General features: G+C 34.3%; 1 protein-coding gene and 1 long non-coding RNA gene across 2 annotated transcripts in view; both read left to right on the forward strand.

The window, feature by feature from the left end:
* The window catches only part of LOC138699892 (uncharacterized), a 561221-nt gene that overhangs the window by 111319 nt on the left and 422939 nt on the right, over positions 1 to 26963 (forward strand). The window lies entirely within an intron of this gene.
* Positions 1663 to 11939, forward strand: LOC138699888 (galectin-3-like). Its single transcript, XM_069826088.1, has 2 exons — positions 1663 to 1801; positions 7842 to 11939. Exons 1-2 carry the CDS (start codon positions 1763 to 1765, stop codon positions 8241 to 8243), a joined length of 441 nt encoding a protein of 146 aa, XP_069682189.1. The 5' UTR covers positions 1663 to 1762; the 3' UTR covers positions 8244 to 11939.

Genomic DNA, 26963 nt, shown 5'->3' on the forward strand with positions numbered 1-26963 from the left:
TTGCGAAACCTTTCATTACTCTCTGAAATTTGCTCTAAAAGCGTATAATAAAAATCTCCTTATTAAAACATATTAACAACCCACCCAATGCAGTGGTCGGCATTTCTTGACTCGCGAGTCATCCTCTTAATATACAAGCAGGGCGGAGAGTAAGGCATGATCTCCCGTTCCTTAGCCATTACTTGTTCATTTAAATTTAACCAGTTTGGGTATCCTTCCCCTCCTTAATTTGTATCATTTCGGGGGGTGCGGCTTGTGGCCGGGAGTGGATTTGCTTGCTTTTTCCTCTCTAGAATTAATCCCATCCGAGCTTTGCCAGTCTTATTAAGTACACTGAAGATGCCTTTCTTGGAAATGAAGAAACCATGTTTTTGCAGGCTCCTATGATTTTTACGTAACTGTACTTGGCATCGGAAAGAGTCGTAATGTACCCCATCCAAAAAGTCTCGATTTTCTCGGGCATTACTGCTGTGAGACACCGTGCACTCTGATTATAAGATCACTCACTACTGGTCTGTCATCTCTCACCACAATTCAGCTGTCGTGTGGCGTCATTTAAAAGTCGTTTTCAGAGATCGGAAACAACCCTGTAGTATCATACGTCTTTGGAATCACAAAATGTACAGTCAGAATTCGTTTCTGGGAAAAATTAGTCAAAAGCCAGCAAGAACAAGTTAAGTAGAAAGGACGCCCTTCGTATTATTACTCCTAAGCACAAATTTATTAATCGAGGATTATTTATGAATTAGTTTTTAACTGAACGCTTTCTTTCTACTCTTGGAGTCTGACAAGCAACATATTCTTCTCAGAATATCATATACTACTAAAATGTGTTCCTATTTAGCCTATATGTTAGTGATTATTGTAAGTAGCTGAAAATACGGAAGCGATTATATTGTACGAAGATATGTAATGCGGGAATTTGTACATGTATTTAATCCGTATATTTTGCAATTAAAGCCAGATATCTATTTTTTTCGGATTCTTCTTATCCTTTCAAGGAAATTGTAACCTGGGGTGAACTTTATCATCCCCCACAATTCGCCTCCATTGCCCACGATCTAGAGATTTCTCCCACGGATACGGATTACAGTGATCGCTTACTTGACTTTCTCTCCTCACGCTATCAATTTTTTTTCTAGTGAATTGTATTCGGAATTCTTTCTCTGAGAATCTGTTTTACATGTCTCTTTCATGAAAACCATCTTGGTTTAATAAACCTTACAATCGTTTTTCTTTTATTGGGCTTATTGTTAGGTTTCGTAACAGTTGGATTTTTACATTGTAGAGTTCTTAATCCCGTTTAAAACCCCCAATCTGGAGGACCAGTCCCCATTACTTTTATTCTCCAGAGTCAGGGTGACATTAATTTTCGGATTGCAAGAAATATTTTTTTTTTTTTGTGCAATTCAGAAAATGGAGTTTATTTACATGATTAGGATTTCACTTCTCTTTATATTGAAAGTTGTAGTTGATATTAGGCTATAAACGCAAATAACATTACTAACGTTATATATAACGTAATCACTGAAAAATGAATAAAATGTGTAAAGAGGAATTTTAGTATTTGTCATCTTCAACGTACGGCCACTTCAAAATTTATTTCACCATATGTGACAACTATTTTCAAGTTATGAATCCTCCACTGGTGTCTCTGAGTCACGGGTATATTCCGTGTAACCGGTCTAACTAGTGAAAAGATAAGAGTCATTGCCATGGCTTATTTGCAGCTTGGGACGTATGAAAAAGTGTTCATATAGGTATGTTACTGGAACATTCAGGCACAATGGCTGATCGTCTCGTAAGTACCATCTGTAAATTTTATTTTCTTAAAGATCAACGCAAAGCAGGAATTACAATCTTTTCTAGCTTATACAAGTGTACGCAACTAAATGTATTGTTCGTTACTCGTAAGGCTAGAGTGTGGACTTTCCACATTTATAGGCCTTAAACCTCGGTTCGTATCCCAGTAAGTTCAGGTGAAACTTTTAGTTGTAAAGAACGATGTTAGAGCATTTGGTATTGTAGGTCTAGTTCAACTTTATGCTATAATTTCACCCTTTCTGTATTATTATCATCATCCTCATCATCGTAGCTATATATATTTCAGGCAAAGCAAAGTAAGAAAAATAAATGTAATTTGAGCTACACATAGGCCTGCATAAAATGTCTACCCTGCTTATTTATTATAATTACATCTATTTAGTGCATAATTTAAAATGTACAGAACATTTGACCTATATTATTATAAATTGATATTAAATAATACTCAGATGACCTATCTAATATTTCTGACTAATTATAATAATTGAAGGGTTTGAAGCCACAGTGGGCCAAGCGCCATTTACTGAAATCAGAGAAAGCAAGGTTTAAAGTTAAATAAATACCATGGTTTAATGGATATTGACATATTATTTAGTTTCTGTGTGCATACTTCTTAGTACTTGCTATATGTTTCGATAAATTATGGTAATCACTTAATTTTAACCCTTGTTTTCTCCATTTTTAATAAATGGCGTTTGGCCCACTATGGCTCTGAACCCTTCAATTGTACGGTATAAAAATATTTTTCTCTTTATTACCTTAATCACAATAAAAACAGAGAGTATTATATGCTTTATATAATATGTTTGTTATATTAAATGTGCAAGTCAGAGAAACAATCGAATTGAAACGGAATGAAAATGAAGGGGAATCAGAAGATCAGAGGTAATTGTTCTAAAGTAAATTTAGTGCCGGTCTACCACGTTTGAAAATTATTACATAAATACGTAAGAGAAGCATTTTTTGCCTCTGTCACCGCTATTTTATGTGATATTGAAACTTTGTTCCAAAAGGCGCAGCTGTAAATAAAATTGCAATAGTATGTCCGACTACAGTTTGCAGATCTGTTTAAATATGCTATTTTGTTAACAAATAGAAGTGTTAAAATAGTCGCAAATTTTTGTTTCCGTGTTACGAGTCATTACAAAACAAAATTTTGGAGACCTTGTTAATGTCGTGACCAAAATCCGAATGTTTATGTTGCATATCCGATATTGTGGTGAATATTAAGACATTATTTCTTTGGACAATTATATCCTTACAAATCTGCATGTGAGTATAATTCATACTCGAATTGAGAAATAATTTTGTTTGCCCTAACAGTGTTCCATTTTGAAGTTCGTATTTGTTTAAATAAAATTTTTTGTGTTATGGTAATGGTTGGTGGAAGAAAAATCATTAATTCTTATAACAATTCATGGTTATGAAAATTATTCGACAAACCTTCGCCTTTTCTACTTTTGTAACTTCCTATTAATCGGTAAAATCTTGTGAAAGAAAATGTTTTCGCTATGTAAAATATTCTTCAGCTATAGGTACAGGAATTTTCTCGAGGGCTCAAAGTAATTTTTATTAGAAACTACGACAGTGGCATCGAAATTAGTGTCTGTCCAAAATTTAACTATCCAGTTTGGTTTTTTTATGTTTAAAGTAATCTAAGATTTTAAACTATATAAAATATTTAAATAATAAATTTCCCCACGATTTAGCCAACTCAGCTGCGGTCTAGCTTGCTAGTCAAGTAGGTGAACCTCTTCTGTATGATTACTATGTGTGGTTAAATGTATATTGGAATACTTGTTCAGATGTAAAAATTAAAATGAACTTAATTGTAATTTGTTAGTTTGAAAATAATCGGTCTTAACTGAATAGGCCTATACAGGATGATTCAGACCACCCGTAACATTCATTTATTTAGGAAACTAGTGCATGAAAATTTTCGAGACAAAAATTTTTATAACTAAACCACATGTGAACTTTCACTTGAGCTTCATTTCATCAATCAGCCCTAACAGGAAGTAGGGTCAGTGGCGTATCACTTTAAAATTTCAAATGGAAGTCGGGGTCAAATAAGGTACCATTTGGTAGAACTCTTCAAAACAAACAACTTTTATACGAAACGTTTTTATTAATTCCTAGTCTTTCAATGAGAAAACGTACGAAAATCCAATGGGTAATTCGAACCACCCATAAGTCATTTATTTCGGAAATTAGTGTATGAAAATTTTCGTGACAAAAATATGTATAACTAAACAACATGTGAACTTTCACTTGAGCTTGATTTCATCAATCAGCCTTAACAGGAAGTAAGGTCAGTGGCGTATCACTTTAAAATTTCAAATGGGAGTCGGGTCAAATAGGGTACCGTTTGATAGAGCTCTTCAAAACAAACAACTTTCATAGGAAACGCTTTTATCAATTCCTACTCTTTCAATGAGAAAACGTACAAGATAATGTCATCAATATTCAGAAATGTTACAAGACGAAAATGTAAACAAGACAATTAATGTTGATATGTTACTGAAAGGCTTGACAATTCCATTATTTTTTTTTTATAAATTTTCAAACTACTGCCGTTCTGAGCAACACACACACGTACTCTTCTTCTAACATTGTCAGTGACTCCTAATACTTCGGCGTGGTCAAGTTACTGGCAGATTAGGAATTAATAAAAACGTTTCCTGTGAAAGTTGTTTGTTTTGAAAAGCTCTATCAAATGATACCTATTTGACCCGACTCTCATTTGAAATTTTAAAGTGATACGCCACTGACCCTACTTCCTGTTAGAGCTGATTGATGAAATCAAGTTCTAGTGAAAGTTCACATGTGGTTTAGTTATAAATATTTTTGTCTCAAAAATTTTCATGCACTAGTTTCCGAAATAAATGACTTACGGGTGATCCGAATCAGCCATTGCCTTTTCGTACGTTTTCTCATTGAAAGAGTAGGAATTAATAAAAACGTTTCCTATGAAAGTTGCTTGTTTTGAAGAGCTCTATCAAATGGTATCCTATTTGACCCCGACTCCCATTTGAAATTTTAAAGTGATACGCCACTGACCCTACTTCCTCTTAGAGCTGATTAATGAAATCAAGCTCAAGTGAAAGTTCACATGTGGTTTAGTTATAAATAGTTTTGTCTTGGAAATTTTCATGCATTAATTTCCGAAATAAATGACTGTTACGGGTGGTCTGAATCACCCTGTAATAATTGAATAAAACAGGTTTTAGAATAAATTTAGGGATTCGAAACAAGCAGCTATGTTCAATTCGTCATAACTATTCATGGAAACTTAGCGTTCTCCTTTATTCTTACATCATTGTCTCAATATTTTAACGTGAGATGAATATCTTTACTGTTGCTTTCATTATCAATATATTTTTTCAACATCTCCCATCGCGATAACTAGGTTACAAATTTACATTTTCGTATTTTTTCAGGAGCTCTGACTTAGGCGATGAATTATCTTAATGAAAGAAGAAGATACAGTAAGTATGATACAAATTGAAACAGCGACATACATTTTTAATGAGACGCCTGAAGCTATTACCACTAGATGGCGGTATTATCGATGCTCGTACAAGCGAAACAAAGAAGCAACAGTCGCAAGGTGGTAGCATTTCTGCACCAGTGTACCATTGGCAATTTGATCCGAACATTGATGCACATTTTATCTCGGACTGGTAATGATGCACCCAAAACTCATGACTAGAGACTATTATCTGAGTGCCCATATTTGCCTGATTTCACCTATATCGAAAAAAAAAACTGTGTACTCGTATAGTTGACTCAGGTTTTAAAGAAGACAGTTTCATTGTTGTATTTCCCATGTAAAAGAGATGTTCTGCATGTTTTTTTTTTTTTTTTTTCATAGCACAATGTTCCTCAACTACTATTCGTTTTATAAATTAAATGTTCACATTAAATAATTTCCAATAAAACGTTTCCCAATTGTTACTATGGTTACCAGCAATTTCTTCAATCATTGCATATAATTTCTTGCGATTGGAGAATTTAACTTCTGTCACATTGAAAACCGCTCATTAAACTTCACGACTTCACTGCGAACGTTAGTACGTAATGCAACTGCTTTTCTGCTCTGCATATTATTGTAATGTTGTGACGATTATCCAACCATAATTGTGTGTTGTTTATATAAACCGATTATAGTATGCTAGTGCAGTAGATCTATGTGCCTAGTTCACCTGAAAGCAATGTTTTGGTACCAAGTTTCTAAGACTGCTCATCACTTACGATATTCAACTAGCATATTGCCCCTCCATCCTGTCTGCTGAGATGAAATCACCACCCTATTAAAAATTTGCTTCTTTGACAATCTTTACTGGCAGAAGACTCGGTGTTCGGTTCTTGCTCGCCCTTCAAAGAACTTCTGCACCCAATAGACAGTTTGACGTGACAGACAATGCTCACCATAGACGCACAACATCTCTTTATGAATATCACTTGTTGCGAGAACTTTTGCTCTGAGAAATCATACAATAGAGCGGTGGTCGACAATGGTACACTGGTGCAGAGGTGCCGCCAACTTGCAACAGCTGCTTCTTCGTTTCGCTTTTGCGCAAATAGATTATACTAATACTTGGATAATACTGTCATTTATCTGATAACTTTAGACTCCTAAAAATCTAGGTCGCTACTTCGATTTGTAACGTACTTACTGACTGACCTAACACGGTCTTTTTTTTAGTTGTTTATTTAACGACGCTGTCTCAACTCCGGGGTTATTTAGCGTCGATGAGATTGGTGATAGATAGTACTTGCCGAGAGGAGGCAGAGGATTCGACATAGATTATCTGGCATTCACCTTACGGTTGGGGAAAACTTCGGAAAAAACCCAACCAGGTAATCCCCAGAGACTGAGCCACGCCGGTGGCACAGTCTTGTTACTGTATATAACGCATATGTTATTTTTTATTAATAGATGGTATTTTGGATGAGCTAACGACATATTAGAAATATTTCTTATCTCATATGATCAGTTTTGAACAGTTTTACCATTACGTCAAAAAATTCAGGTGATTAAAAAAATTCCTGGGTACCCATAGACGTAAGAAATTCGAGACAATTTGGAAGACAAATCATTAATAATATATACCTAGGTGTCTTTATGAGATACGTTATATATTTTTAGTTTATATACACCCCATTCACTTATTTTGGCATGGAGGGAAGTTATTCAAACTTAAAAGCTGTCTTAATGACAGCAATCAATTCATCGCTAATTTTAGAGAACGAAGCACTTCAGTTTAACTTCTAGGAAATAAACATAATTTTATTTTATTCGGTATTTGTGTTATTATGGAAAACATAACTTAATCAATTTATTTGTGAACATTTATTGGAAAATTTCGATTCTTTAATATCGCATTTCCATTACGTTCATAAGGTTTAATGGCGTATACTTACCGATAGTAGTGATAATTTAAGTTTCTCAATTATTTGTTAGGCTGATGACATAGTGAATTTAATTTCCTGTATGGGGGCGACATTAAGATGAAATCAACTGTGACCTCTGTAATAGGACTACAATTTTATATTAGGTTATTTTGCGACGCTATATCAACATCTCAGTTTATTTAGCGTCTGAGTGAAACGAAGGTGATAATGCCGGTGAAATGAGTCCGGGGTCCAACACCGATAGTTACCCAGCATTTGCTCATATTGGGTTGATTTACCTCAACCAGGATTCGAACCCGGGCACCTGGTTTCGCGGTCAGACGTGCTAACTGTTACCCTACAAGTATGGACCGGAGGCCTATAAATGGGGACAATAATTAATAGATTTGAATTCATGACATGGTTTGTGAGTTCAGTTCTTATGTGCCGAACAACTTAATCAATTTTTTTCTAAATCTCACATCGCATTCTTTGTATATCATAATAGCATAATAATGTCATAATAAGAAGCTAACACAAGCGCCATTCGACCTATAGCCCCACTGTCTTAAAACTTTGTAGGTACCTAATGTTTGATGTAGCAATGCTTAAAATTGCAGATATTTGCTTTGTTGGTACTCCTTGCTGCTGTCTTCTGTACTATGTCTGCACCTCAACAACCACTATCAGCAGGCGACCAGAAGAATAAGGATGGCAGTGTAAACATGCGTTTCTTCCCAGGATCCTACCCTGGAGTAGTGGCCGGATCTTATCCAGGCGCATATCCCGGTGGATACATAGGCGGGATACCTTCATATTATGGAGGTGTTCCTCCAGTCTTGCCTGGAGGATTTCCACCCGTATATCAAGGAAATTATCCTGCAGTTGCTCCAGGAATTCCTGCTTATCCCGGCGTCTACGGACGCCCCTTCGTGCAATATCCAGTGGGAGGGAGTTATCCAGGTGTACCGGTATTTTACAACCAGAACGGTGACGGCAGAAACAACCCAAGCGGGAAGTAGTGCTGCGCATGCGTGAAAGTACGACGGTATAACTGCCACAGTGTGATAATGCCGGCGAGATAAGTTGACGTCACACTGCTTATAGTCATTTGTTGTTATCTACCTGCTAAGGACTAGACTTTTACGCAAAATGAATTTTGAAAATTATGCTTCGGTAAACGATTTGGCATTATTTTTATTGTGTATATATATAAAAATGCATACGAGTACTTAATGTTTATCTCTTTGAGCTCAGATTTATTAAGACAGCGAAATTTTGTTTTACAGTTGGTTAAAAAAATAGGACTATGTATAATTTTGATACTAAATATTCAATTACAGTTTGAAATCAAAGCATTTTGTAGATATCTGTAACATAGCTGTACCGGTAACGTCTTATCACCATTGTGTAAAACATTGTTCAAGATAGAGAACAAATTTCATACACGAAATCCTCATGGCTTTCATTAATACTGCTATAAGAGAGAAATTAACGTAAAATGAATGGCATGAAGTATACACTATTTTCATTACATCAATTTTAATTTCATATTTATACTGTATATTTTAGTATAAACCTGGCACTATATCTTTCCATTCTATGTTCGTTATTGTACGAAACAAATACATGAAAGGGAGATTGAATTGTACGCTTGTGTATAATAATTATTTATCCACTGTAACTAATTTCTGGAAGAAAACATAGTTCTCTCTTGGACAGGTGATACGTGCGGTTCAGTTAGACCTAATTTTATACTTGCGACTTTAAAATATTTTTAAGAAATGGAGTCGTTAATTAAATATTGTTTTTAACTCAGTTCCATTTATATATTCAATTTAAGTGAAATTTCATAAATGCAGGATGATTGAGGAGGGAAGGGCTATTTGAAAATGACAAGCATAAGTCCACATTTCTTATTCTTATTCATCATAATTGATCGGCAGAAGGATAAGGGTGTCATTCTTGACCCCACAATCCGTTTCGAGATGCACGAGCAACAGCCACAAGAGGTGTGTCGTGAAAAACAAGTCATATATGAACCTTGGTGTCAACATCTTGGAGCACTATACCACATCACACATTGGACAGTTTTTGGTCTCATGTTCGGTGCCCGTGGCACGATCCCACGAGAAACTTTAATCAACTTAAACAATTTAAAATTTCTGATGCAACCATTGATGCCATAGGATCTCATGTGTTAAAATCATCCTTTGCTATAATTAGTAATCATTTGTACCCAACAAACTTTTATTGTAAATGATTTCCCATGTTTTCGTATCATTTATCTTAATGTTTTCATTTTCCTTTCAAATTGTCACACAATTGGTTTTAATGATTATTCTTTATGAATTGATTGGTAGGCCGATCTATTCGAACCCTTATTTAGGGCGGCTTTTTTTATTAAATTATCACATTTATGCAGATGCAACCAAAACATTAGGTTGTACTGTTGCCTTTGTCATGTTGGCCATTTGCATGTGCGTATGTGTTACCAGAATACTTGGAGAATGTTCCTTTAGCAACACAGGCTGGTATGCACATTACAGCTGGTCAGTGCCCTAGTACTTCAATGAAACCTATCCTGGGCATTGGATCGGTCGCAGTGCTGTCATTTCTTGGCCATCGAGTTCACCCGATCGTACACTATTATTAGAGTCTTGTTTATTGGGTTGGCTAAAGAGCGATGTCTATCAGCGGAAATTGGAAATAAGGAAGCAATTGCTTTCCCGCTTTTTAAATGCCTGTGATAGAATTAGGAATGTCCGATCCAGCTCAAAATTATCAACACGGCATCTGGCTACACGAGCTGCAAGGCGCATCGTGGTTGATGGTGGCACTTTTTCCAAATGCTATGTAAAGAGAAATGGACAATTAACAGCATACAGATAACAACCTATTAATTTACTGTCACCTACACTGATCTCATTCTGATAGTTTCGATTGTTTTCTTCGAAAACCTTTAGGCATAGGACATATATTTATAAAAAAAATCTTTAGAATCACCCACACTGTTATCCCTCAATGTATGACCCTTTCATCTTGAATTAATCGGTACTGGATAATTTTGCTGTGAATGATCTGTGTAGATATCTGCCTGTCTGAAGTCACAACATACACAGAAAAATGAATTTTAAATTATTCAATTTTTTTTTATTTCAATATTTGTTTCGCATAGGAATCCGAACTTTTTAGTCATTCCTTGCTGTTGCTTTCTTCTGAACAAGCTATCTCCGCTGGCGTGAGAATAAATTTTAATGTCGCTAATGTGTTTTGAATGTTAATTTCCTGTATACGTGTCGAAATTTTTACAGAATCTAACTTCAGGATTGTGTCGCTGGAAAGTTCGTATAGGCCTAGATGGTCAGTGAGCTCCAGTTTATTTGAATAGCTCAAACATCTTATACGAGAAAAATCTTAAATTTATTCAGTTGATTCGAAAAATCTTAAATGTCTATATACTCCTTTACACAACTTTTGATAATCAAAGCGATAGTCTAATATTAATTCAATGGATTGATTTAAGTTGTAATTAATGATTCACCGTCATCTGTCTAAATAAAATAAGTCGTTTTGAGTTTTAAAATCACTTATCCAGTTTAGACATTTTGAGATAGCCTAATTAAAATTATCAATATGTTTTCAAATCCAAAATTATTTTTTAAATGGATAAAGTAGTGGATGCAGAACAAGAAAGTTAAATTCCTTATAACAGACCCTTTAGGAAAACTATATAGAAATACATCAAATTGTTATAATTAAAAATTTACTTAGGCCTACCTTGTAGAGCTTGTCAATTTTCTTCTCTCTATCATTGCTTCATGAAATCTGTAAGCTTAGTAATTGAGGCATTGACATGGGAAAGCATGTAAGTCACAAAAACGAAATTTTACAGGACAAGCAAAAAAACGTTTGTGGGTCTGTTACAAAGGACGTTACTTAACGCTAATGTCACCTTTGATGAGCTGCTGAAACTGAACGATTTATGCTAGCGACATACTGGCTTTACCATGCCACTGGTGTGGGTTCGTATTATCTTATCCGTGGAAAAACGGATTTTCGATTTTTGTGACTTACATGCTTTCCCATATCAATGCCTCAATTGGTTGGTTAAAAATGAGTAACGGCTAAGCAAAGCGTTGACTTCGTACATGAAACAGATAATGGGAACTTATAGATACAATGAAATATGTTATATTATGTAAATATACTGTATGATATATAATTTGCGTACTTGATTTTCTTTTTCTGAAGGTAAAAATAAACAGAAAAATCTTGTGGACAAGACTTTATTTATATTCTTATACAGCTAAAACTGTTGTTATCGAGTCAGATGATGACATCCGGATACGCTCTGATGTATGTCCCGTAAGTGTATCATTTAAAATTAGAAGGATTAAGTTTTTTCAGCATTTCTCTATTATTGTTGCATGTAACATTGAAATTAGATAATGTTTTGATTACATTACAAGCAATGGTGTTTATGTTGTAAAATCAATATTTTGTATGTTTATGATCCTATTTTTATACCTTGTTTTTTAAGTTCCAGCTGTGAAATACTGTCAGTTATCGCCTTTCTAATATATTGTTAATTATGTACTTACTTTTATATTATTGACAATTTTGTAGCAAATGTGATATGCATATTACAGGAATTTACATTTGCAATTTGTATCCTGTAATGTATACAAAGGATATTAAAAATTTTTATATCTAAACATTTTAATTGCTTAAGTATACTTACTTCTGCCGAAATGAAACTTCTTGCAGCTCTTGAAGAAATCTCAACAGTAGTAGAAAACATACTCTTGAATTAGAGAATGCGTGTTAGCGAGAAAAGCATGAGCCAAACACGCAGATTGAAAGGCTGTTCCTTTTTTCGCCATCTGCTACAGAGATGTCATCAAGGTCTACTTTGCATACAATATTTCACTCAGGTCTCAACTAACACGCGCAGAGGGGGAGGCTTTCCTCCCAACAAGCTCTGCAAAGATGATGTCATCATAGTCTACGGCGCATAACAGTGTTTTTTTTTCTCCATGTTTTACCTTCCCATCTGTACATATCTTTTCAGTATCGATAAATATTACTAAAACAAATAAAACTGTAAAAATTATAAACTAAATAGATAAAAGTCAAACTTGCTTACATACGAAATTTATATAAAAGAGTAAGTAATGCCGAGAGATTGAAGAATGAATCATAACGAATGCAACACATTCACTTGCTTAATCACGTTGTGAATGATATTAGCGTTCATAATTTATTTTCTTGCTCTTCAAAAGATAGACCTAAATAAAAACATTTAATATGAGTGTACAACGATTAATACGATGAATTTTCATTTCCTGTGTTAGAAACAAAAAGCACTCTACACAAACCAAAAAATTAAAATTTGGTTACTTATTTAGTTACTTACAAATGACTTTTAAGGAACCTGGAGGTTCATTGCCGCCCTCACATAAGTCCGCCATTGGTCCTTATCCTGAACAAGATTAATTGAGTCTCTACCATCATATCTCACCTCCTTCAAATACATTTTTATATTATCTTTCCAGTCGACCTCGGTAGCGTAGTTGGTATAGCGCTGGCCTTCTATGCTCAAGGTTGCGGATTCGATCCCGGCCCAGGTCGAAAGCATTTAAGTGTGTGGCATGTAAAAGAACTCCTGTGGGACAAAATTCCGGCACACCGGCGCGCTGATATAACCTCTGTAGTTGCGAGCGTCGTTAAATAAACCATAATTATTTTCTCTTTCCGTCTACATCTCGGCCTCTCAGAAGGTCTTTTTCCCTCCGGCCTCACAGCTAACACACTATATGCATTTCCGGATTCGCTCTTACGTGCTACATGCCCGCCCATCTCAAACATCTGGATTTAGTATAAAGAATCCTGTTCCTTATTGATGATTATTGTTTCCTTCCCCATAATGCAACAAGTAATCTCCTATTTGTTATATACCATTCCCATCTGACCTAACCTCTTGTACTCCCACAAATTATATTCTATATCTATATCTTTTGCTACTAATATTACCCCTCCTGTTTTCATTTATAAATTGTATATTTGAAACAGATGGAGGTAATTAATTAATAATAGTATTTATTTAATCTGGTAGAAATAAGGCCATTAGACCTTCTCATCCCTTCTACCAGGTGAGATTACAACTACGTACAATATGAAGAATACAATTAAAATTATAATTACAATTAATATTAAATTTAGAATTACAATGAAAATCAAAGTACGAAAAGTTTACGTGATTAATAAAGGCTAGGCAATTTATTGTAGAAGTTGAGAACAATGAAATATTTATTTTCACTAATACAAATTAAAACTAGAACAATAAAATGATAAGTTAGTGATGAAATTACCGGTTATTGAAATATTGTGTTCTAGAATAAGAGAATATCTGAACAATGAACAAATTTTCGCTATTTGTACATTGAAATATTTTCCGGTACAATTTTTTTTTATTTACCAAAATAGTAATTTAAAAGTGATACGCTATAGGCCTATACGTTAAAATTAAATTAGTACGTCTCAAAACGAACCTTTTCTAAATGAAGATAAAAAATAGTGAATTGTTCAGAAGAGTTTTAGATTGGATCTTTTCCATTGCTGATGACAAAAAAAAAAAGTCACAACCTTTCTACGACTGGTTTTGTCTACGTCCTCAGGTGATTAAAGAAGGAACTGAAAAAAAAACATTCGTTCTCGATTATTATTATTATTATTATTATTATTATTATTATTATTATTATTATTATTATTATATTATTATTATATTAGCCCCTTGCGCTTCTCTGCACTTGTTACAAATAGGTATAACTGACTTGAATCTATTATGATTTTATTATTACTTAGTGAATAATTAGCTTACTATAAGTTTTAATTCGTTTGCTCCTGAATTATTTTTAAAGTTGTATTAAAAACTATGAATATAACTATTATTATCATGCAGTACTTTCTGTAGTTGTGGAAGTAATTCCACTTTTAAACTTGGTACTATATTAGACCTCACATACAATTAGTCGCGTCTGAAATCAAATATATTAATCTGTAACAACTGAGAATCGTTACTCCCAGGTGAAAGAACACTTTCAATTAAATGATAAGCCTGTCCCTGAATTTTAAATGTTGGTATAAAATTGCTGTCGTGAATTTCTTCTGCATCAAACTATGCCATTTCTAATAAGGTGTTGTAGGCCTACTGTCTTACATAATATAATTGCATTATAAAATTTAAAAAAATTCTGTTGGTAACAGATGTACTCCTATAAATATGTTTTTAATCGATTGGCAAAGGTTCTTGAATCTCAGGAATAAAAACTTTTCCGGCAGCGGAACATAATCAGTTTGGTTCATTAGCCAATATTTTGCATTGCATTTATTGCGTATTTTGTTCATTTTACCTATTCGAATACAATTAAAATGAACACAAAAACTCAAAATTTGCATCCTAATGAAATACTGACATACTATTACTGCGTATTAACTCTCAACTCTAGTTCTTGTAATGCTCTCCTGATCGTTAATTCTACGAGAACGTTTAGCACTGTTTTCTCATTTCTCTGTTATTGGCAAGTTTCTCAAACCAGTCGATGCTAGTTTGTCATGGTCTAGCCGCTGGAATGTTTTCATTGTTATTTCGCAAACTTCAGAAATTATTGAAATTATAAACGAAATTGAATGTAAAGCTCGAAGCAACGAAAATACCAACAATAGAAAAAAGCGAAAGAGTAGTAGCTATATTGAACTACAAAATATAATAAATCACCGTAGCGGAGAAATTAGCCGTTTTCCGTGTCTTGAAAGTTTCTCAGCAATATTAAGTGAAGCTTTTTGATAATTATTAGCTGTACCCGTGCGCTCCGCTGCACCCGTTAGAAATGAATATAAAGTAATTACATAATTAAGATAGGACGTTTGATCCAGGGAACATTCGTGTTTTATAGAAGGATAAATCGTTTAATATGTTACTTAATTTAAATTGCATCCAAATAATTAAAATGTGATCATTTTGGTCCAGAGACACTCATTTGGTGCAATGACAATTCCTTTAACATGTTTCTTAATTTTTATTACATGCAACCATAGTTTAATGAAGATTGGCATCGTTTAGATTTAATATGTATATTTTATTTTACTTGTTATAGGTTTCCATTGAATTATGGTAATAACTTAATTTTAACCCTTGTTTTCTACGTATTCAGTAAATGGCGCTTGGTCCACTACGGTACTGAACCTTTGAAATAACTTAAATTATATTATATTATATTATATTATATTATATTATATTATATTATATTATATTATATTATATTATATTATATTATATTATATTATATTATATTATATTATATCAGAAGTTACTGTAATAACATTATAGCATTATGTACATCTAGAGAAACTACACTTTCCAATGGTGAAATAATAATTAATTATACAAATCGGTTAATTTAGCGTCCGATATTACTTCATACAAACACAGAAACATTCTCTGTAGATATCTTTCATAGCTTTCGATTGTTGCTGTCCAAGGCCCCTTATAGACGAAGTCATTTGTTTTTCAATTCATTACACGGCCTTAGATGGCAGTTATTTTAATTTTAAAACTCATTTATCTCATTAAATATCAGTCCTATCAAACTTTTTCAAGGAATAAAACTTATCGCAAATTATTTTTAAAGAAACGTTTGTTATGTAACATTTTTCTCAAAAATCAATAATAAGCGACATATTTCGATTTATTTAATTCAGGCCCCCCTATAACCTCCCTTTTAAATAATGTATTTTGAATGCCATATAGCCTAAAATCTAAGTTACAACGAACTTAATTTATATTCCAATTTTCATCGAAATCCGTTCAGCCATTATCGCGTGAAAAGGTAACAAACATACAGACAGACAGACATGAAGACAGACATACAAACAAATATTTAAAAAAAGCGATTTTCTGTTTCAGGGTAGTTAATTATATATGTTAGGACCAATTATTTTTGGAAATTCGAAAATTACCAGAAAAATTTCGGCTACAGATTTATTATTAGTATAGATTGCTAAGTTCTATATTTTATTGAAAATTTCAACAAATTTTTAAACACACGTATGTTGGAAGTTTTTCAATTTTAGGTCATTATTTTATTGACAAATTTCACACATTTTAACCATATATATTTACAAGAAACTGCGTGAAGTAGTTGTTACGTTGTAAGTAGACAGTCTTGAGTCTACAAAATGGGAAGGAAAATTCCGGTATCAACTCGGATACGAACTAACATGAATCCATTGAATGACAGGGAATCAATTCGTATATATTAGCAATCCAGGACCCTTTCGATAAATGGGAATCAATACGGAAGTTTATGGAATCAAATTGGCTACAGTGCTTCCAAGGATTCAAAAGTGTCAATGGCTAACCCAGCCATCAACTGGCCTGCATACTAGTTCGGAGCGCCGAGACGCTGGCTGAGGAGGTAGTACGCACAGTACTACCTCCTCAGCCAGCGTCTCGGCGTCGAGCCCATCACAGAAGCCAACTTTCTGACCATAATTTACAATGCCTTCTTCGATTGTGTTCTACACGAGCATTGACACCTAAAGGTGCGTACAACCGCGCTGCGATCCTATCTGGACAGCGAACGATACTTCGCAACATCGGCGCATAGCGTGAGCCCGCAACCTGAGCGTTACGGACCGAGGGGCGTTGAGTTCCACCACTTGTCGTTTATTCCAAGGAAAAATCAAAGTATCCAGAACGTTTAAGTTGCAGTAAGTGTGGACGTGCACGGAAGCTGGACGTGTAACACTCATTCGTGTGGCATGTGTGGCTACAGTGCTAGTGCACTGGCCTTCCATGAAGACATAGACGGTCTACATGGAATGTATGATGGAAAAATAGACGTTGCGTAAGGGTTTTCTCGGGGTACTCTGTTTCCCTCTTTCATTCCAACACTTCACTTCTCCTTCATTTCATCTCTCGGAAGAACTAGATAAAGCGGACCGCACAGCAGCGCCGACTATGCTCGCCACTAGTGACCTGGCCGTACCGAAATAAGACAATAGAAATTTCGCTAGTAAATTCGCGACTATATTCTGTAAGCATTATTTCAAATGCAAGGTTTACGAATATAACGGCGGTCTTTTGAATGCACTAGAAGAAAATACAGATTTAATAAGATATTATATCAGATTATTACAGCGAAATGAAGGAAAAATATAATGTGATTTAGGAAATATCACTGAAATCGACGAAATCAAATTTCGTGGCAATCGTCGTGAAGCGCTAGCTAGGGTACGTAATTATAACCGCATTGGCGTTGTATTTTTGGTTCAGAGAAAAGAGCTCGTCTTTACGAAAGAAACGTTCAGCTGCCATGAAATTAATTATTGCTTTCATAACATTGCTTATCAATTTTACGAAAAAATTATCATCAGAACAATGGGCGACTAGAAACATCACTAGTGTCCACCGCTGTGGAGTAACGGTTAGCTTACCTGACCGTGATACGAGCGGGCACGGATTCAAACCCTGGTTGAGGTTTTTTCCGGGAGTTTACGCCAACCCATTAAGAGCAATTGCTTGGTAACTTCCGGCACTGGACTCTGGACTCATTTCGCTATCATTATCACCTTCATAGCATTCAGACGCTAGATAACCATAGACGTTGATCGTCTGACCGCGAAACCAGATGGCCTGGGTTCGAATCCCGGTCGGGGCAAGTTACCTGGTTGAGGTTTTTTCCGGGGTTTTCCCTCAACCCAATACGAGGAAATGCTGGGAAACTTTCGGTGCTGGACCCGGACTCATTTCACCAGCATTATCACCTTCATTTCATTCAGACGCTAAATAACCTGGATGTTGATACAGCGTCGCGAAATAATAATAATAATAATAATAATAATAATAATAATAATAATAATAATAATAATAATAATAATAATAATGGATTTATTTAACCTAGCAGAGTTAAAGCCGTAAGGCCTTCTCTTACAGTCAACTTGCTTACATAGTTGAACATACAACTGGATCGGAATTAAGTAATTACATACTGATATAATTTGGGTACATAATGAGATCAAAAGAGGTAGTTACATAAAAATTTACCTCATAAAATAAAAATAAACGTAATGGAATACATATTAATATTGTTAGAATCAAATACGAATCACATAAAAGCAGAAGCCGATAATTCAATAAAAAATGTACACAGTAAAAATAAAAATAAACACATTAGTATACATATTAAGTAGGATTCGCATAATTAAACCAGAAACCGATAATTGAATAAAATGTACACAAAAATAGATTAAGTTAATAATAAAAAACAACACAGTGGGATACATATTGCGTTAAGTGATAAATAAACACGATTTATACAATAAAAATAAGAAACAAAAAAATAAAAATAAATACAGTGGAACACATTCCATTAAATATTTGCAACGCGTTAGGTCTGGCAACTCATCATAAGATATTTTTCTAATTTACATTTAAGGAAATTAAAGTTCGGCAGCCCTTGACTTCAGAAAAAACCCACTACAAAAATACTCGTACATAACTAGCGAAGCGAAAAGCACATTCGACCATATTGAAACAAAAAAAAATGCGATCGGGGTTTTAGTTCCTACGTAGTATGCCTCCTCTCACATTATTTATCCCCTCATCTAATCCACTCCAAACTTGTCTCATTCCTTGGCCTTATGTCGCTTAGCTATCCCCTCATTTAACCCATGAAACCTTTTAACTCGCAATATGTACGCAAATAAGTTGCGTTGCAAAATGATTCAACCCCTATACTTATGGCAAGTACGGGTTTCCGATGTTAATCTAGGTTCTGAGGGCTTGAGGCTCCAGGTTCTATTCGGGCTCTTTAGTAGATGATGAAACCTTACCTGCAGGGTCAAGGAAAGATAGCCCACTTGTTAGCGTAGGATTAATGTCAATCAATTAGTCAATCAATCATCCATCAATAAACCAATCAATTAACACCCATTCGTTGTCTGTGTGGGCAGTGAACATGGAATGGACCGAGCAAAACACGTTGCACTTTATGAAATTATACAGAGGTAAAGAAATTTTGTGAAATGCCAAACACCACAAGGAATTTTAACAAAAGTTTAAGGAAGGATGCTTGGGAGCAGCTGGCGACCTTGATGTTACGACCCAGCGTTGCGGACCGATGATGCGCAGCGATCCATCAGTAGCGGGTTTTCCTGCGAAACAGTCAAAGGATTCAGAGCTCTCAAGTTGCAGTATGTGTGGACGCTGACACAAATACGTTGGACTACGCATGCTGACGTCACACTGGGATTTTAATGATTGCAATTTGAATTGTATTGTTTCCGAATTATTATTAAATTCAGCAAACCATGCTGCACCAGTACCATGTTCATGCTTTATACTTATTTATGTTTATTTTATATTCAAGTACATTATTATTATTATTAGCATCATCATTATCATCATTTATATTCATACGACTATTTCATTGACTCTGATTATTTCCTGATCTATTGTAGTATTCAATGAGATCCAAAATTGTAACATCTATGTTAATTCACATTCAGAAGCCAAAATCACTGTCAATATACAAAAGATTGCTGTCAATAATACGAATAATCAGCAAGTATGAAGTTATTGGCATGTAAAAATATCTCAATAATATATTATTATACTAGCAAGTATAAATAATAATAATTGAAGGGTTGATAGGAAAAACAACCCATGTCAGTTTTAGCCGAAAATGAGATATTGGTACTAATGGAAAGCTAAAATCATGTGGCGTCTGTGTATGCTTAAAATACAAGCAATATATTTATAAAGCATTGGGGTATTTATGCATATACCTTAAGTTTCTTATCCTTTTACATAACGAGATATAATGTTTTTTCGCTCCCCTGAAAAAAGTGTTTTTTTTTTTTGACATGGGTTGTTTTTCCTATCAACCCTTCAATTATTTGTATACATACTGCTGATGTCTACACTTCGCTCAAACACACGTCATAATGAATTACTTATTAAAAATTAAATACACGCAAACACTAAAAAGTAATTAACACTTCTTAGGAACACAAAATTGAAGTTACTCTCAATTTCTCAATTGGTAATTGAACATAATTCAATACACCGATACGAAATGAGTTTAAATCACCGCCAATTACGGTGGTCAACTCCCTAGATTTTAACTTATTAAACTATAAACTACTACAATAATTAGGCATATCATATTTCTTCTGTCTGTGACTTTCTATTCTTACATTTCTGCATTACGTGTATTAAAATCATGACAGTTTACTCGTAAATTTTATTATATTCAATTTCGTCATGCGTAAACAGCAGTAAACATTTATAAATAGAAGCATAGGCTATACAAAGAAATACCAATATTCTGTATTCCTAAAAAAGAAAAAAAACTACAAGGTTTTGTACTTTAAATAACAAAATCGTTCTAATAACTCGTTTCTGAGCAATAAAGACTCTGCTAATATTTACAGCATTTCTCCTTAAAAGGTACCATGGTTAAAATGAGAATAATATATAGATAAGAAAGAATGTACATTCAACGTAGACCTAAGCTGTTAAAATAGCAAAGTTCACGGTATTTAGCTTTTTTTAAAATAAAATCAATATAGGCATACCATTGTAAAGTGTTGTCGACAAAAAATTCGAGAAACCTAATATTATCCACAGATGTAATATAACAATTATTAAAATTGATATATGGATGGACGGACAGGCAGACAGACAGATAGACAGACATATTTATTCGTTCCATAATATCTTACAATTGCTTTAGAGTATAGAATAAGGAACCTGTCAAATTCTTTCGTTTAAAATATAAAAATGCAAATATGAAATGTAACAGAATTAATACTTTAATGGCAATAACATATTATACAATAGAATATATTTACCATTTCATAGTATTAAAATATTTACACTACCAATATGTGAAATGTCAAGAATTCATCTACAGAATAGAAATTGTGAGATATTAAGTACGGTAATTTTTAGTTCTACTTTAATAATGCAGGATTTTGATTATGACTCAATGTCTTGAAGACTACTGCAAATTTTTATTGTTATGCAAGGTACTCCTTTTGATAGCATGGTAAGTTTGATGATGGCGTTTGAAAATCATTCTTTCTGCAGGTATTTATACATGTATGGCTAAATTAGTTGGAAAATTTCTTTATTACATTAGAGGAAATTTATTGAAGAGTATAATGTACTGATTTGTTAAAGTCAGAATCTCTAATTAAAAAAAATGGTCTACATGATTCTATAGCCTTTGCTGCAACTATTATTCTAATTTCTCTTTTTGTAATAATATATTTTTACTGTCCCCAAAATATTATTTCGTAGAACATAATGAAATAAATATAGGCAAATATATTGTCTTTAAGATACTCCTATTTACGAATTGTTGTAACGACCTATTTGCGAAGCATGCTGAGATACGTTTGGGGGTTATTTCATTAATATGATGGTTGCAGATTGATGTAGATCTATTATTAATATGCAAACCAATAAATTTGGTTGTTGATGTTTCTAGTAGAGGTATATTGTTGATTGTTGTGTCTCATGTTTCAGAGATTATATTTGAAGAGGTTTTAAATTGAATTATGTTAGTTTTTATTAATGTTTAAAGCTAGTTTATCGGTTGTAAACTAGTCATAAATTTTAAGGAAAAGTATTTCTGTTCTATATTTGAATGTGGCAAAGTTGCTGTCAGTAATTATGATACTTGTGTCACCTGTAAATAGTACAGGATAATCTGTTCCTTTTATTAAGGGGCCAAGAACATTTATAAAAATTAGAAAAAGAAGAGGTCCTAATAGAGATCTTTGCGTGACCCCTGCATGAACATTTCCCCATGTTGAAGTAGGTTCATACACGAAATCCTCATGGCTTTCATTAATACTGCTATAAGAGAGAAATTAACGCAAAATGAATGGCATGATGTATACACAATTTTCATTACATCAGTTTTTAATTCACATTTATACTGTATACATGGTGTTTCAAAAATACGGGGCATAATTTCAGGTATGTATTTCCCACATGTAGACAATCAAAATAGTTCATTACAACATGTGTCCGGAAATGCTTCATTTCCTAGTTATGGCCTTCACAACATTGAAATTCACCGGAACGTTTTTCTTTCCGCAGGTCGTTGTCATTACAGAAGATGTTCAAAATGTCCACCTCCTGCTTGAATACAGACCTCACATCGATGTCTCATTGACCTGCGAACACGATCCCAAACTCCAGGAGTATCGCGTATGTTCTCAGAACATGCCACAATTCGATTCCGAAGGGATTCCAAATCAGGCACCGGAGACGAATAAACCAATGATTTTAAATGGCCCCACAAGTAAAAATCGAGAGGGTTCAGATCAGGTGAGCGTGGACGCCAAGCAATTTGGCCACCTCTACCTATCCATCGATCAGGAAACCTTCGATCCAAGTACCGGCGAGCCGTACGACTGAAGTGTGCAGGAGCGCCATCATGCAAGAAGTGAATGTGTTGACGATTGATCAGTGGAGTGTCTTCTAAAACATGAGGTACCGTATGGTGTTTTCCAGGAAGTTTATGTACGCCTGCCCCGTAAGTCTGTTTACAAGTACATGGGGTCCAACTAATCGATCACCAATGATACCGGCCCACATGTGAGGGAGAACCGCACCTGGTTATGAGATGGAACAGTTGCACGTGGGTTTTCATACGTCCATACATGCTGATTGTGGAAATTTGTTATGCCATCTCGTGTGAACTGTGCTTCATCTGTAAATAATACTAAGGCAGGAAAGTTCGGATTTACACCACACTGCTGCAAGAAGCACTGACAGGGTAATCTGCTGGTGACAGGGCCTGTACACGTTGCAAATGATAAGGACACAATTGATACTCTTTCAACAGTCTCCAGACAGTCGTATGAGGAACATTGACTTGCAACGCTACCCTTCGTGTGCTGATAGAAGGAGTCATGTTCACAGCCTCCAGAATCTCCTTCTGTACTTCTGGAGTTGTAGATCTTGGTCGTCCTCTTCCCATACCAGGAGAGTTAAATTTTCCATACTCGCACAGACGGTAATGGAGACGTACAAATGTCTTCCGATCTGGACATTGTCGCTGTGGGTACCTCTCCTGGTACAAACGACGAGCCAGCGCAGCATTGCCGTCCGCCTTACCATACATGAAGTTTATCTCTGCCAGCTCTTGATTTGAATACATGTCGCACAGTCTAACGCCTACACAACACTGAATGTAACCTTCGCCTCGGAATGAACTGTCAGAGTGCCCTCTTAATGTGTCCTTTGACGGCAACGACCTGCGGAAAGAAAAACGTTCCGGTGTTGTGTTCAGTGTTGTGAAGGCCATAACTCGGAAATGAAGCATTTCCGGACACATATTGTAATGAACTATTTTGATTGTCTACATGTGGGAAATACATACCTGAAATATGCCCCGTATTTTTGAAACACTCTGTATTTTAATATAAACTTGGCGCTATATATTTCCATTCTATGTTCGTAATTGTACGAAGCAAATACATGAAAGGGAGAATGAATAGTACGCTTGTGTATAATAATTATTTATCCACTGTAACTAATTTCTGGAAGAAAACATAGAGTTCTCTCCTGAACAGGTAATACGTGCGGTTCAGTTAGACCTAATTTTATACTTGCAACTTAAAAATATTTTTAAGAAGTGTAGTCATGAATTAAATATCCTTTTTAAGTCAGTCCCGTTTATATATTCAATTTAAGTGAAATTTCATAAATGCAGGGTGATTCAGGAGGGAAGGGCCATTTGAAAATAACTGGCATAAGTTTTCATTTCTTATTCTGTATAATTTATCACATTGATGCAGATGCAACCAAAACATTAGGTTGTACTGTTGCCTTTATCATGTTGGTTATTTGCGTGTGCATATGTGTTACCAGAATACTTGGAGAATGTTCCTTTAGCAACACTGGCTGGTATGCACATTACAGCTGGTCAGTGCCCTAGTACTTCAATGAAACCTATCCTGGGCATTGGATCGGTCGCAGTGATGTCATTTTTTGGCCACCGAGTTCACCCGATCGTACACCATTAGATTCTTGTTTATTGGGTTAGCTAAAGAGCGATGTCTATCAGCGCAAATTGGAAATAAGGGAGCAATTGCTTGCCCGCGTTTTAAATGCTTGTGATAGAATTAGGAATGTCCGATCCAGCTCAAAATTATGAAACGGCATCTGGCTACACGAGCTGCAAGGCGCATCGAGGTTGATGGTGGCACTTTTTCAACATGCTATGTAAAGAGAAATGGACAATTAACAGCATATAGATAACAACCTCTTACTTTACTATCACTTACACTGATCTCATTCTTGATAGATCCGATTGTTTTCTTCGAAAACCTTTAGGCATAGGACATATATTTATAAAAAAAATTCTTTAGAATCACCCACACTGCTATCCCTCAATGTATGACACTTTTCAACTTGAATTAACTGGTATTGGATAATTTTGCTGTGGATGATATTGTGTAGATATCTGCCTACCCGAAGTCACAACATACATAGAAAAATGAATTTTAAATTGTTCAATTTTTATTTTTTTATTTCAATATTTGTTTCGCATAGGAATCCCTCATTCCTTGCTGTTGCTTTCTTCTGAACAAGTTATCTCCGCTGGTGTGAGAAGAAATTTTAATTTCGATAATGTGTTTTGAAAGTTAATTTCCTGTGTATTTCTCGAAATTATTTACAGAATCTATCTTCAGGATTGTATCGCTGGAAAGTTCATATAGATGGTCAGTGAGCTCCAGTTTATTTGAATAGCTCAAACAACTCATACGAGAAAAATCTGAAATTTATTCAGTTGATTCGGAAAATCTTAAATGTCGATATATTTGTTTACACAACTTTTGATAATTAAAGCGATAGTATAGTATTAAGGAAATCGATTGATTTAAGTTGTAATTAATGATTTAGCCTCATCTGTCTAAATAAATTAAGTCGTTCGCAGTTTTAAAATCACTTATTCAGTTTACAAATTTTGAGACAGCCTAATTAAAATGATCAGTATGTTTTGAAATCTAAAGTCATTATGTAAATGGATAAAGCAGTTAATGCAGAAGAAGAAAGTTAAATTCCTTATAACAGACCTTTTAAGAAAACTATATCGAAATACATAAAATTCTTATAATTAAAAATTTAGTTAGGCCTACCTTGTAGAGCTTGTCAGTTTTTCTTCTCTCTATCATTGCTTCATGAAGTCTGTAAACTTAGTAATTGGTTACAGTAGTTAAAAATGAATAATGGCTAAACAAAGCGTTGACTTCGTACATGAAGCAGATAGTGGGAACTTATAGATATAATGAAATATGTTATATTATGTAAATATACTGTATGATACATAATTTGCGTACTTGATTTTCTTTTTCTGAAGGTAAAAGTAAATAGATAAATGTTGTGGACAAGACTTTATTTATATTCTTATACAGCTAAAACTATTATGAAGTCAGATGATGACATCCGGATACGCTCTGATGTGTGTCCCGTAAGTGTATCATTTAAAATTGGAAGGAATAAAGTTTCTTCAGCATTTCTCTACGATTGTTGCATGTAACATTGGAATTAGATAATGTTTTGATTACATTACAAGCAATGGTGTTTATGTTATAAAGCCAATATTTTGTATGTTTATGATCCTATTTTTACATCTTGTTTTTTAAGTTCCAACTGTGAAATACTGTCAGTTATCGCCTTTTACAATATATTGTTAATTATGTACTTACTTTTATATTATTGATAATTTTGTAGCAAATGTGACATGCATGTTACAGGAGTTTATATTTGCAATTTGTATCCTGTAATGTATACGAAGGATATTAAAGATTTTTGTATCTAAACATTTTAATTGCTTGACAATACTTACTTTTGCCGAAATGAAACTTCTTGCTGCTCTTGAAGAAATCTCAAAAGTAATAGAAAACTTACTCTTGAATTAGAGAATGCGTGTTAGCGAGAAAATTGGGCATGAGCCAAACAGGCAGATTGAAAGGTCTGATACAGAGATGTCATCAAGGTCTATTTGACATACCATGTTTCACTCAGGTCTTAACTAAAATGCGCAGAAGGGAAGGCTCCCCCCCCCCCCAACGAGCTCTACAAAGATGATGTCATCATAGTCTACGGCACATAGCTGTGTTTTTCTCATGTTTTACCTTCCCATCTGTACATATCTTTTCAGAATCGATAAATATTAGTAAAACAAATAAAACTGGAAAAAATTATAAACTAAATAGCTAAAAGACAAACTTACTTACTAAATTTATATAAAAGAATAAATAATGTCAAGAGATTGAAGAACGAATCATAATAAATGCAACACATTCACTTGCTTAATCACGTTGCGAATGATATTAGGATTCATAATTTATTTTTTGGCACTTCAAAAGAGACCTAAATAAAATCATTTGAAGGGTTTAGAACCATAGTGGGCCATGCACCATTTACTAAAACCGTAGAAAACAAGAGTTAAAATGAAGTTATTACCATAATTCAATGGAAACCTATAGCAAGTAATATAAAGTATACACATGAAAACTAAAGGATATATCAGTCTTCAGTAAACTATGGTATTCACTTAACTTTAACCCTTGCTTTCTCCGTTTTTAATAAATGGCGCTTGGTTCACTATGGCTCTGAACCTTTAATTTATTATGAGTGTACAATGATT

The sequence above is a fragment of the Periplaneta americana genome, chromosome 5 (assembly GCF_040183065.1).
Source record: "Periplaneta americana isolate PAMFEO1 chromosome 5, P.americana_PAMFEO1_priV1, whole genome shotgun sequence".
Lineage (NCBI taxonomy): Eukaryota > Metazoa > Arthropoda > Insecta > Blattodea > Blattidae > Periplaneta > Periplaneta americana.